Source organism: Cetorhinus maximus, chromosome 4 (genome assembly GCF_964194155.1).
Source record: "Cetorhinus maximus chromosome 4, sCetMax3.hap1.1, whole genome shotgun sequence".
NCBI classification, from domain to species: domain Eukaryota; kingdom Metazoa; phylum Chordata; class Chondrichthyes; order Lamniformes; family Cetorhinidae; genus Cetorhinus; species Cetorhinus maximus.
The window spans coordinates 18,659,514-18,673,664 of record NC_135882.1 but is presented as its reverse complement, the minus strand read 5'-3'; the positions used below and the strand labels follow the sequence as shown (position 1 = coordinate 18,673,664).

The window sequence follows — 14,151 nt, the reverse complement described above, 5'->3', positions numbered from 1 at the left end:
AAAGCTAATTTTTCTATTGATTCTGAATTCCATGAGAAATGTGAAGTTCCAATTGAAGTTTAGATCAAATTATACTGTGGAATATAATACAATTTGCCAGAGGTGGTACTGCTTAATTATTAGAGTGTAGTGGCTTAGTGGTTATGGATGTGGATGAGTAACCCAGAGGTCCTGAGTTTATAATCCCACTGATGGAAAATTCCAAAATTGAATTCAAGAGCTAATCTCCCAGCTCTATGTGGTCTGGCCTACATGTAACTTCATTATTTAGTTGACTTTAAATGCCCTCAAAGCAATCAGAAATGGCCAACAAATGGCTTGCCTGTACCACACCCAAGAACAAATAAAAATATGTATATTTGGGTTCTTTTCAGAGCGGTGAGTGATTGCGATTGAAGAGGCAGATTTTAAATAAACTCACATTAGGGAGTATTAAGTAATCCTGCATAGAATCATACAATATGGGATGAGCCCATTTGGCCCATCTTGCCTGTGAAAACCTTTTGAAAGACCTATCCAATGAGTTCCGATCCCCTGCTCTTTCCCTATAGCCCTGTAATTTTTCCTTTTTAAGCATTTATCCAATTCCCTTTTGAATGTAACTACTGAATCTGCTTCCACCAGCCTTTGAGGTAATGTGTTCAACAACAGGCCGCATAAAAATATAATTCTCATCTCTCCCCTGGCTCTTTTACCAATTACCTTAAACCTGTGCCTTCTGATCCTGATAGTAGAAACAGTTTCTCCTTGTAGTAATTATGGTTTTATGTAATGCATACATATACCTTTTAAAATGATGTTATAAAGGAAGAACACATGATCTCCTGTAACCAATAGAGGAGTAGCGCAGGCTAACTCTGTAGTTAGCTGGTAGTCAGTAGTCTGTAGTGGGCAAGAGGAGAAGTATGGAGATAGGGTTTGATGTAGAAGCACACATGTGTAGCTGCTGAGTACCTTGTAAATAAACAGAATATGTTCTGCCTAAGAAGTGTCTGCTGATCAACTCTATCCAAAGTACCAACTCGGTCACCCCGCAACAAGCGTGCAATTGGGATTCACAAGTCCCAACAAACTGGCAACGAGGATAAAGTGAGGATAAAACGGGGATAAAGTGAAGACCCAACAAACTTGCAACGAGGGCGCAACAAACCGACGACAAGAAAAAAGCAAGGAAAACGCGAGGACAGAAGACAGATAAAACAAACTAGCATCAAGAGTAAAATCACTTAATGGAAGAAATCGAGAGAAGCGAAATCGGGTTGTACCTCGCACGATAATTGTAAGTAGAATTTCCAAATCGTCGAAGTAATCCCCTCACAGAATGCCGCAATTTGGAAGAATTGATCCTTTCAATCCAGCCACAGACAACTGGTCTGATATTAAACGCCTCGTGTTCTATTTCCAAGCGAACGACATTAAGGGGGAAGAGAAGAGGTGGGTGATCCTCTTATCTACATGTGGGAATAAAACCTATGGCTTGACTTGAGGTTTGATGGCAGTCAAAGCCCTTGGTAACAATGCAACGTTTCAAGTTTAATTCAAGGAATAGAGCTCTGGGGGGGGGGGAGACAGTTGCTTGTTATGTGGCAAGTTCGAAACAGTTAACAGAACATTGCGAGTTTGGTACATCATTAAACGATATGTTCAGAGATCGTTTGGTGTGCGGTGTGAATGAGGACACGATACAGAAGAGATTACTGTCTGAAACAAATTTGGATTTTGAGAAGGCGCTAGAGATATCACTGGCCATGGAAAGTGCATTAAGGGATTCAAAAGCCATACAGGGAGCGCAAAATGGCGCCGTCCTCCACATCGGGCAGGAAGCCCCAGCCAAAAGGGGGGTGAAAATACAATACTTTGCCGAGAAGCCAGAAACAGACACCGCTAGCAGGAAAGTATAAAGAAGCGACTTAGCAGCGAAAACAAGGAATAATTGCAGCAGAGGTGGAAACAAGCAATCTTATAATGATTGGCAGTTTAAAAAAAATCGAATGTTTTTATTGTCATCGAAATGGACACATAATGAGACAGTGCAAGGAAAGAATCAGGCAGACCCTCAAACAAAAGAGAAAACCCCAGGAGATTTACAGTGTAGAAGGGCCTCCAGCAACATATTCAGATATTTATTTGTTATTTAATTTGAAGGTTGGAAAGACAGAACCAATATATGTAACCATGAAGATAGATGGCAGACCTGTTAGGATGGAAGTGGGCACAGGAGATTCCATTACAGTGATTGGTGAACACACCTTCAAATAGTTGAATTATGGTGGAATGTAAACTAAATTTGGAAGAAACTGATGCCAAATTAAATACATACACCGGTGAAGGCATCCAAGTCAAAGGCATAAACAGAGTAACTGTCCATTATGGAAGCCAATCAGCCAAGCTACTAGTGTTGGTATTGAGAGGCAGAAGACCAAGCCTCCTAGGGCGAAATTGGCTGAGGGAAATCAGCCTTGAGTGGTCACTGAGATTCCAAAAGGAAGCTGGAAATGTTCCTGTTTTGGAAAAGGAGTGTGTAAGGACTCAACAACCTGTAGAAATGCAGACTATCTTAAGTCAAAACATGGTAGAACAGCAAAAGGAACTCGAAGGGACCATGCTTAATGACAGAGTTCAAGATGAGGTGAGCAACCTCTGAAAGGAGAAAAAAACCTGCTGAAAGACCTTCGCATACTACAAGATTCCCTCAGGTCTAAGTTTCTATGTCTGGAAAAGTATGAAAAGAAAGAGAAAGAATTCAGCGCTTCTCTGAATAAACTGGAAGATGAGTTGGCAGAGAAGACACAACAATGCTTAATTTTCCAGGAGGCAGCAAACAAATACAAAAAAGAGATGGAAGAGCTGAAGAGTCAGATACATGTTGATTGGAGGTAAAAGTGGCAGAATTTTCTAAGAAGCAGACAGATGATGAAATTCTGGGAGACTCAGCCACATTATTGATGAAATACTGTCTCAGGACAATATTAAGCTTAATAATGTCAAGTTTAGGAGAGAAGGTGGAAAGGAGTCAGGGAAGTCAGAAAACTAGACATGACTGGCATAGTTGAGAGAGGAAATTTACCGTGGGAGAGACGGTATACGTGAAGAACTTTGGAAAAGGACCAAAGTGGTTACCGAGTGAAATAAGTGCAGTGGCTGGACCTCTATCTTACCACATGAAGGTGGAAAGCTGAGTCATACGGAGACATGTGGATCATTTAAGGAGGAGAGAAGCAAATAACCAAGAAATGATTCCACCAGTGTTTACAACCGGGTCAATGTTTCCTGTTGAGAGAACTCAACCTAGTACAGATGTGTCGAATGTACCTGCAAGAGCTGAGGAAACAGATTTGCAGGTGCCTGCCGAAGAACCTGATGTTCAGACAACTCCAGAAAATGAGGTTCTTAACAAAGCATCTGAAGTTGTGGAGCTGAGATGTTCTACACGCCAAAGGAAATCCCCAGAAAGATTGAATTTGTAAGTTACTTGTAATTGTAATTGTAAATGTAAAATGTGTTTCCAAGTAAAGGGGGAGGGATGTGGTAATTATGGTTTTATGTAATGTGTATACCTTTAAGAAGGATGTTATAAAGGAAGATCACATGATCTACTGTAACCAATAGAGGAGTAGCACAGGCTAACTCTGTAGTTTGTTGGTAGTCAGTAGGCTGTAGCGAGCAAGAGGAGGAGTATGGAGATAGGGTTTGATGTAGAAGCACATGTGTAGCTGCTGAGTACCTTGTAAATAAACAGAATGTGCTCCACCTAAGCAGCATCTGCTGATCTATTCTATCAACTTGGTCACCCCACAACAAGCGTGCAATTGGGATTCACAACACTCCTTACATACCCAAACACTACCTCTCAAAATATTGAACACCTCTATTAAATCTCCCTTTAACCTCTTCTGCTCCAAAAGAAAACAGTCCTAGATTCTGTTTTCCACATAACTAAAGCCCCTCATCTCTGCTAACATTCTAGTGAATTTTCCCTGTGTCCTCTCCAAGGCTTTGAGAAGCTTGTGATAATTTTGAGTCAACTTACAGTTGTGGGAATCCATGCACAGCAAGGAACCAAGTAAATCCAGTTTATTTACGTCATGAAGAGAATACTTATAAACTCTCTCATGAATTATTAGATGTTCTACATGGGAGATAATATCTCCTGAATTAAATATTTGATTTGTGATTGAAGGAGGTTGTTTAACTGGCAAAGTCACAAGTAAGGGACCCAGCTCTCCTTTGTTTTTAAGATCGCTTGACGTGTTTGCTTTTATATCCCTCCTGTGATGTCCTCCAACTACATGCCTGCCATTACCTTCCACTTCTCTGACACCAGTTTATTCCTCGTTTGCCATAGCCGCTCTTCTAGCTTTATTTTCTATACCCACCAGTGGCCCATCTCCAATCAAATTTCTGATCCACTGATAGTGTTGCTCTGAAGCCACTTCCTGGGAGTGCTCGAGGGATGTCCAGGATAGCCCTCTAATTTCACCGGTATTCTCTCTATAAAACATTTGGGATGGCAGTGATTGGCCTAGCCCCATGATCCCATTCCAGACACTGGAAGCATTTTGTTTACAGCTCACGAACAGAGCCCAATACCTGTGTGCCTGAAGAGATCAGAGAGAAATGTGGTAAGGACGCCGGCCCTTATTGTCCTTCCAGCATCCCATCATTGGACTGCTTGTCATCATTGGTGTTCTGTCTGTGGATATCGTGTTATCCGTAAACTCCTCAGGAAGTCTGCTTGGTGAACCTTGCTTCTCAGAAATATTGAACCTAGCTCAATATTGATGGCAGACATCTATCTGTTCCCTTGCTGCTTCTTAACCCTCTGTAGCCTTCCCTCGCTGCCTCTCGCCCTGCTATAGCTGCTCTCATGCTGTCTTCCACTCCGCTGTAGACACTCTCATGCTGTCTCCCCCTCCGCTGTAGGCACTCCATGGCTGCCTCCTGACCCACTGTAGCCAGTGCCTTGCCACCTCCTGCCTGTCTGCTGTAGCCACTCGTACTGGTCCTCAGAGCGCGGATTAAGTGCCGCCACTTACCCTCCCACTGCTCGCTGCTCCTGCACAGACTTTTTCGATCCTCCTCTCTAGTGAGCCTATCAGCAGTAAACATGGGAGAGGAGCAGTTCCTCACTGAATCTGGCACTTCCACTTACTTGTACTTAAAAGTATTTTGAACACTGGTTGGCAGGCCAAATGGAAACCTTTTCTGGGCTGGATTCTGGCCCACAGGATGTATGTTGGATAACTCTGGTATATCTTAATTTCAACACATTGAGGGTGGAGGGATGGGAATGAGCTTATCGGATGGCAGATTTGGAGCTAAAGGGAATGGTCCGAATTGCAATTGATTAAAATAAAGAAGGATTGTAATGAAGAGAGAAGATGGAGGTTAGAGGTGACAGGGGGTTGCCAAATAAATCCAAGAACCTGCATTTTACCAGGTTATTGGCAAAGAGCTGAGGGGTGGGAGGGCCGGCAAAATGGTAAGAGCAGGTATCAGGAGGGGCACCTGAAGCCTTCCTACTGCCCTGCCAAACTGCCAGAGGCGGGAAACTTGGTGACTTGGCCACCCACCAGATAGCTAATTAAGCCACTTAAGTGGCCAATTAAAGGCCACTTCCTGCCTCTGTGGGCATTTTTCCCACCTCAGGAGGGCCTGTCCCAACATGGGAAGACCGCCAGGTAAACTCTGGTGGCCTCCAAGTCGTCTCTGGGGAGGGGTTAAGCGCTCCTTGAAGGGCGCTCCATAGCCAACAGAGGGGTCCCTAGGCAGAAATGGCTGCCCTCTCGGCAACAGCATGACCAGCGCACCACAGCCTCGCCCACCCAGCTATTGAGGCACTGTCTTACTCGTCTCTACTAGCTGCTGGGCTGCCACCCCTCTGGATGGGGCCAGCAGCTCTTGGGGGCGGGCAGCGGTCCTTAATTGGCTGCTGCCAGAAAAATGCATCCCAGGGGTCCCATTGCCAGCCGAAATAGGGTTGTCCCCTGCTTTAAGCTCCGGTGGCTGGACTTGACCATTATCAATAAAATTCAGCCCAAGATTTTCTTTTATATTGTCGGGACTATCGGACACATACTAGAATAGCTTCCTTTATATGGGAGAATTATTCAAATCCTAATCTATCAATAGATACATTTTAAAAATAAACTGCACCTTTTTAAAGTCTGTCGTGCCTGTACTGATCATTGCTGCCAAACTAAAGTTTGTACTTTTGTTATTCACTGTATTGTTTGCTCACAAATGACAAATGTGCTGCTATTCATGATTTCTACACAATTAATTTAGGGTAAAGTTGAAGCTGAATTCCACTTGCTTACTGGTGAAGAGGCTGAGAAAAATCCAGTTGGCTCCGGTCGCAATGAGCCAGAACCATTGGAAAAACCCAAGTAAGTTTGGTCCTGCTGCTGGGTTGAGTTAAGTTTAAAGAAGCTTGGCATTCTGGAGGGTCTAGTTGCACTTTCAAGCTTGTTTGTAACTTTCACTCAATGTTGAAACAACATTGTTTCCTCCCTCCCAGCATGTTTGTCTGGAAAATATATATTTTTTTAATGCTTTTTTTATTATTTCATGGAATGTGGGCATTGCTGGCAAGGCCAGGCTTTGGTGCCCATCCCTCATTGCCCATCAGAAGGTGGTGTTGAGTCGCCTTCTTGAACCGCTGCAGTCCATGTGGTGCAGGGACACTCACAGTGCTGCTGGGAGGGGAGTTCTAGGATTTTGATCCAGTGACAGTGAAGGAACGGCGATATATTTCCCAGTCAGGATGGTGTGTGGCTTGGAAGGGAGCTTGCAGGTGGTGGTGTTCCTATATATCTGCTGTCCTTGTCCTTCTAGGTGGTAGAGGTCACAGGTAAGGAAGGACATTGAAGGAGACTTAATCAGGTTGCTGCCATGCATCTTCTATATGGTGCACACTGCTGCCACTGTGTGTCAGAGGTGGAGGGAGCGAATGTTTAAGTTGGTGGATGGAGTGCCGATGAAGAGGGCTGCTTTGTCCTGGATGGTGTCAAGCTTCTTGAGTGTTGTTGGAGCCGCACTCATCTAGGCAAGTGGAGAGTATTCCATCACACCCCTGACTTATACCTTGTAGATTGTGGAGACAGGCTTTGGGAAGTTAGGAGTGAGTTACCTCAGAATTCCCAGCCTCTGACCTGCTCTTGTAGCCACAGTACTTATGTGGCTGGTCCAGTTCAGTTTCTGGCCAATGGCAAGCCCACGGGTTGTTGATAGTGGAGGATTCAGAAGTGGTAATGCCATTGAATGTCGCGGGGAGATGGTTGGATTCTCTCTCGTTGAAGATGGTCATTGCCTGGTACTTGTGTGATGCGAATGTTACTTGCCACTTATCAGCCCAAGCTTGAATGTTGTCCAGGTCTTGCTGCATATTGGCATGAACTGCTTCCATATCTGAGGAGTTGCAAATGGTACTGAACATTATGCAATCATCAGTGAATATCCCACATCTAACCTTATGATGGAGGGAAGGTCGTTGATGAGGTTGCTGAAGATGGCTGGGTCAAGGACATTACCCTGAGGTACTGCTGCAGCAATGTCCTGGGATTGAGATAATTGGCCTCCAACAACTACAACCATCTTCCTTTGTGCTAGGTATGACTCCAATCAGTGGAGAGCTTTCTCCCTGATACTCATTGACGTCAATTTTGCCAGTGCTCCTTGATGCCACATTCAGCAAAATGCTACCTTGGCGTCGAGGGCAATCACTCTCACCTCCCAGCTTGGGTTCAGCTCAAAAGAGCTTGGTCCATATTTGGACCAAGACTGTATTGAGGTCAAGAGCTGAGTGGCCCAGGTGGAACCCAAAGTGAGCATCAGCAAACAGGTTATTGCTGAGTAAGTGCCGCTTGCTAGCACTGTCTCCAACCCCTTCCATCACTTTTCTGATGATTGAAAGGAGGCTGATATGGTAATAATTGGCTCGTTGGATTTGTCCTGCTTTTTGTGGACAAGACATACCTGGGCAACTTTCCACATTGTCAGGTAGATGTCAGTGCTGTAGCTGTACTGGGACAGCCTGGCTGGGGCCACAGCTAGCTCTGGAGTTAATCATTATTTGTTCCTTATGCAATATCATATTAGCTAAGGATATTAGACAAAGCCCACTACAGTCAAGTAAATTCTTGTTAGCCAAATGTTGCATTAGAATAAGCACAATGAACAGGGTTTGGTTAAATATTGTTCAACGCTACAGGTTTTCTCCAACTTTAACCAAAGTTGTTTCTTTAATAATTAAAGATCACTTCAATTTACTAAATATTAATATTAATATTCCCTTTAATCACTGTGCCAGCACATTGTGAACTCTGCAGCATTATACTTAAGTTATTGCTACTTTCACTATTCGTGGTTGCACACAGTGCGTTGTCACCCTACAGACAAGCAAACTTTAGTTTTGAGAGGATCATCAATACTCACGGCGATTTTAAACTGTTTTAATAAGCTTTACTTTCCTCCCTATAGCCGCCCCGATACCTCCTTCTCTTGGTTCATCAACCCTTTCAAGTGCATCTATTATCTGATCTGGAGGAACTACAAGAAGTACATCATTATTGGACTAATTTTGATAATCCTCACTTTGTTTATTGTACTGCTGATCTACTCCTTACCTGGTGCAATAAGTACAAGGATACTGAATGGGTGAACTAAAGTATTTTTGATTGAAATTGAAGAACTCCTTAAAACTTTCCTCATCTATTTTTTCTTTCCAAAATCAACCAAAGCCTATCAACTGTGCTTCAGGTTTTAGTTTCATGTGTATGTAAGGTTAAGTAGCTGTTTAAATTAGGAATGGGCTGTTAACCGGAAAAAAATTCCACTGAATAATTTTTCAATCAGAATGCAATCTATTTAAGTAGGAATTTTTGTAGTGTTCTACTAGTTGCTTAATTTACTGTGATAAGATGTTCCCTATTTGCTAAATTGGAATTAGGATCTTAAATAAGGGCAGCCATTGTCCTGACTCTGTCACACTATTTACAAAACATAATTTCTGCTTTAACCTATAGGCAGGTAATGTACAGCCTGTTAATGGAATATTCCAAGTCTCTCCACTTTGTTAAAGCAGCATTCATACTTCTTAGAAATTGTTGGAAAATGAAATCTGTGAGGCATAGGAGTTCCGTTTCAGTAGTAGCTGGAAAAAAACAAAGATAGTCGAATCCCAGTGAGAACAAAATGTTTCGGTCTCAACTGAGATTGACATGAACTTGCCTTTATTTTGGAGTTATAGATGAATCTCTTGCTACGGCTAGGCCACCAATCTATGGATGCAGAAAAATATTAAAATCTTTCCTGTCTGTTGATGCCACCTGTCTGGTAAACACAAAAGCCTTGACATAGCATCTATGGAGAAGATGTGGTCCAGTCTACTCACCTTTCAGCCACAGAGAGTATCGGTAACAATTGGTTATAAAAGTAAAACATGAAGAGAAATAGAACAAAAAACAGATAGGGAGATATCAGGAGTAATGTAAGGTTTAAAATGTAGAAGAATATTAAAATTAGCTCTAAAACACTAGGAATTTTGAAAATATATATGAAAAGCAATAAGTATTCGGAACAATCTGGTTGACTGAAAAGGTTAAGATACCTCACTATTATGGGGTGTGCATATCTAAATGTAAAGAAGCTCCAAACCCCAGTCCACAAGCTAGGGGTCTTTGACAAGTTCTTACCTGAGTGGATTGAACAATCCTTGAATGTTAGCCAGCCTTCCCGATTGAAGGAAGATGTACAAGCGCCCAAGGTGACAATGAAAATTATAGCTGGTACATTCTAGGAGGAACTCTTGTTTTAAGTGAATGGGCTGGAGCACTTAATGATCACATGACTCAGAAACATACCGGTTATTTGCCAAGAAAGTACCCAGATTTTTGTAACTTTCTTAGCGTGCTGGGAATGCTGAGGGTTTTAGGTGAAAGTAGGGTGGGCTCTATTAGTAGAGAGCACTACTAACTATAGAAATGAAAAGGATACAGTGAGTCATCATGTATGATAACAATGACTCATACATCATATGATATGTATAATCACATAATTTATTTTGATATGCAATACCATTAATACAGTTCCAGTGGTATTGTTCATTCAGTTTTGAAGCATAAAATATGTAAAATTCCACCAGATCCTTTTAACACGAAAAATGACTTTTTTAGACATATATAACTGACAGAGCATACAGACTCAAAATGTTAACTCTGTTTCTCTCTCCACAGATGCTGCTGGACCTGCTGAGATTTTCCAGCATTTTCTGTTTTTGTCTCAGATTTCCAGCATCTGCAGCATTTTGCTTTTATGTAACCGTTTATGATGACTGCACTTACCATTGCTTAAAACCACCACTGTTCTTAGACTTTTCCAGTTCTAGTCACATGTTACCACAATGTTAATATTTTTTTTTCTGTCAACAGCACTTGGAGATGCCTTGCTATTTGGTTCTCCTGAGTTTTAGCTGCTAATGAGCTCAGGGTGGTTTCACATTATTGCCAGGATAAAGTAATTACTACAATTGAAAAAAAATGCAACAAGCAATAGTTACAAACACAATTATGAACTCTGCAAAGGTTGCTAAATTACCATAAATTGATCGTGTAATGAGAAATAACATGATTTGATAGAAGCCCCTTGGCAGACATTGTAAGGGACTGTGATCAGCTTTACTTACTAGTCAAGAGTTGGAGTATTTGGGTTCAATGTGAAGTTGCAGCCTGAGTTATGGTGAATTGTCATGAGCTGGTTAACAATTCACAACCTCTTCATCTTTAATGGCAAAGCAATGTTTTTATTTCACTCATTCACGGGCTGAGAGCGTCACTGGCTGTTTTGAGCAGTTGAGAAGTCTTGGGCTGCAGCAAGCAGTTTTATCCTGAATTAAATTCCATAGCAAAGTGAAAGAGGGTCAAGATCGTGGGGTACACCTTTATTGAAGCTACAGCAGTTTGCCTTGTGTGATACTACTGGACTCCATATTTAAATATCTGTAAGGGAGAGTTGCCTGGAAAATGTTTACTTGTGGGTTTAACGAAGTAGAGCATTGTGGGGGAATGTTTTGGAAGACTAACCTTAATTGTGTAACTATAATCTTGTGTGCTTAAGTTTTCTTTTCTTCTTTTTGTTACTAAAACTTATACTTTTAATTTTTAAAAACCCAAAAGTGTTACTGGACCTCATACTGCTGAGATTGGTACATTGTCTTCTGTTCATTAGAATACAAAAAAAGAGTTGTGGCCCATAAGCCTGCGCAGCAACTAACATCGGCTGTGGTCTTAACACTTGAGTGTTCTTTTCACCGATGCTGCCTGACGTGCTAGGTGTCTCCAATGTTTTCTGTTTTTGTCTCAGTTTTCCAGAAACTGCAGGTTTTTAAATTTTTGTTCATAATGTTTACACAATGAATTATTAAAACAGGCAAAATAATGTATCATTTTCATTCTAAAGTTAACCTTTCTAATTGGAATTGTAAATACAACAATAACTCTGCATAGATTAACTAAAAGCTTTAAGGTGATTTGTATCTTACTGTCTAATGCTTGTAATCAAATGTTGAAATTAAAAACATGTTCTTTATAATGCATTGTATACCTGAGCTGTTCTTCAGTTTATTGATAATAACAATGATAATTTCTTTGAAGAAACCTATAGCTTATGCTTGCATTTTACACATTTATGCTTTTGGATAAGCTGCCAATGTTGAACCAGCTGCCAAATGTCCATTTCAAAGGTCACTAGCATTGATAAGTTCCTTCTGATATCTACTGCTCCATCATCATAGCTTTGGTAGAAGTTCATTGCGAGTTCATTCAGGCCAAAGTTGTGGTTGCTGAATAGGAGATGCCCAGAGAACATTCTCAGCTTATATCTCAGTGATGTACAAAGGAAGCTGAATTCATGGTCAGCACCCAGCCATTCAGATAAAGCAGTGTATTTTTTTTCACAAGTGCAGCATGGCCTGCTGAATATTTCCAGCATTTACTTTGTATATTTCAGATTTCCAGCGTCCGCAGAAACAGGCCATTCAACCCAACCAGTCCATGTCCATGTGGCAATTATGCTCCACTTGAGCCTTCTCCCATCTTTCCTCATAAATCTATCATCACAACCTTATAATCCCTTCTCCCTCAAATGCTTGTCTAGTTCCCCATTAATCCATCTATACTGTTCACTTCAACCACTCCCTGAGGTAGCGAATTCCACATTCTCACTACTCTTTGGGTGAAATTTCTTCCAAATTCCCTATTGAATTTCTTAGTGACTATCTTATATTGATGGTCTCTATTTATGCTCTCCCCGACAAGAGGACACACTCTGTGCCCACTCAATCATAAACTTTCCTAATTTTAAAGACCTCTGTTAGATCACCCCCTAGCCATCGTTTTTAAAGAAAAAAACACCACAGGCTGTCAATCTTTTCCTGATATGTATACCCAGGCATTTCTGGTATCACCTTTGTAAATCTTCTCTGCATCCTCTCCGGTGTCTCGAAAACTATTTTTATAACATGGGCGACCAGAACTGCACACAGCACTCAGAATGTGGTCTTAGCAAGGTTTGATACAGTTTTAGTATAACTTGCCTATTTTTCAATTCCCTTTAGAAATAAAGCCTAGTGCTTGATTAGCTCTTATTTTGTGGCCCTGCTAATCTGTGACCCAGCTTTTAGGCCTGAATTTTTCAGGTGGGTGGGTGGGCTCGGCGGGAGTGGGCGGGGGCGGGGGTGATCGCGGAGCCGATTGCCGCCCGCGATCATCTCCGCGCTGCCATTTTACGCGGGCGGGCCAATTAAGGCCTGCTCAGCATGAGACGTGAGCCATAGCGCTCAGCGCTACCTGTGCGGGCGGGGGGTGGTGGGGGGGGAGGAGGGAGAGTTGGGGCCAGTGCGCATGTGCAAAATAGTGCTTCAAACTCCCTGAGGCACAAAGCTGCCTCAGGGAGATTGAATCGCTACCGAAATTATTAAATAAGTGGTTTAAAAATTTAATTAAACATGTCCCCTCATGTGGCTGTATCACATGAGATGGGACATGTTTTTATATTTTGGAAAATGTTTTTATTTAATTAATAAAAGCTTTAGGAAACCTCATCCCGCCCGTTGATGAGGTTTCCTCAAAAAAACGAAAGTTGCTTGGCCTTTTCGCCCACCTGCCAACATTAAGGTTGGACGGGCAGTGTTAACAATTCCCTTAATCGTTTCCTTAATAGGCCTTTTACATATCGGCGGGCGCACAGCCGACTCCGGCGCGCGCCCGCCGAACGAAACAACGCGAGACAGGCCCGTCCCTGCACGCCAACTGAAAAATCCTGCCCCAAATGATAGATGTATTTGTACCCTGAGGTCCCTATGTTCCCCCAACCCACCTAGACTTTCACCTCCCAAGTAGTAAGTAACCTTCCTATTAGTCCTACCAAAATGTACGACCTCACAGTTATCTGCGTTGAATTCCATTAGCCAACTATTTGCCCATTCTGCGAGTTTATTAATGTGTTTCTTTTTAATCAGCACTTTGTTTGTACAACTGAGGGTTTTGCTTGTTTGCGGATAATCTGGTTTACAATGCCAGAGCCAGATGTGTTGCTGGAGGGGGATACCTTTAGAGAGAACTTGTTGTCTTGGGAAGCCCATCTAGTTTGAGTAATTAGTGCCAGGCCCTTGCGGTTTACATGTGTCATGTTATTGCTGTTCAGTGCCCCAACTGCCACATGAATACAATCGATAATCCCTGAATTTACTGCGTTAATGCTAGGAATTAACATTGTAGCTGAGAGTCAGGGAACCAACAGGGAATAGTCCTGATTGAAGACCAGCTCTGCAGTTTATCATTCAGAAGGTCAGCAAGTGCATCCATTTAAACAAAGCTTTACAGAATCATTGTCAGAGCGTTTGTATTTGAATACCGGGGGCAGAAATTTGTCTTCAGCAATAGAACAAAACAGGTGACAGTGAATTGACAGCCATTTTACACACCATGGGATCTTCTTTTCTAAAGTCAATGAGAAACTACATCAAACAGATTGTTGAAAATGTCACTTTTATATCAATTTTTTGTAACAAATTACTTACAGGTTGTTTCCAGTTTTACCCTGTTCACATTGAGGTTTTATTTCCATCGTAATAGTTTCTGAATTAATCTTCTT

At 42.0% G+C, this 14,151-nt stretch overlaps 1 protein-coding gene across 1 annotated transcript in view; it reads left to right on the top strand.

Moving 5' to 3' along the window:
* fer1l6 (fer-1 like family member 6) overlaps window positions 1–11,590 on the top strand; it is a gene marked incomplete at its 5' end in the record, with an annotated part of 165,568 nt that extends 153,978 nt beyond the window's left edge. Inside the window, 2 exons of the mRNA XM_078539765.1 lie at window positions 6,289–6,389; window positions 8,482–11,590. Coding sequence (XP_078395891.1) covers window positions 6,289–6,389; window positions 8,482–8,662 — 282 coding nt within the window. The remainder of the gene's footprint in view (window positions 1–6,288; window positions 6,390–8,481) is intronic.
* Between the last annotated feature and the right edge of the window lie 2,561 nt (window positions 11,591–14,151).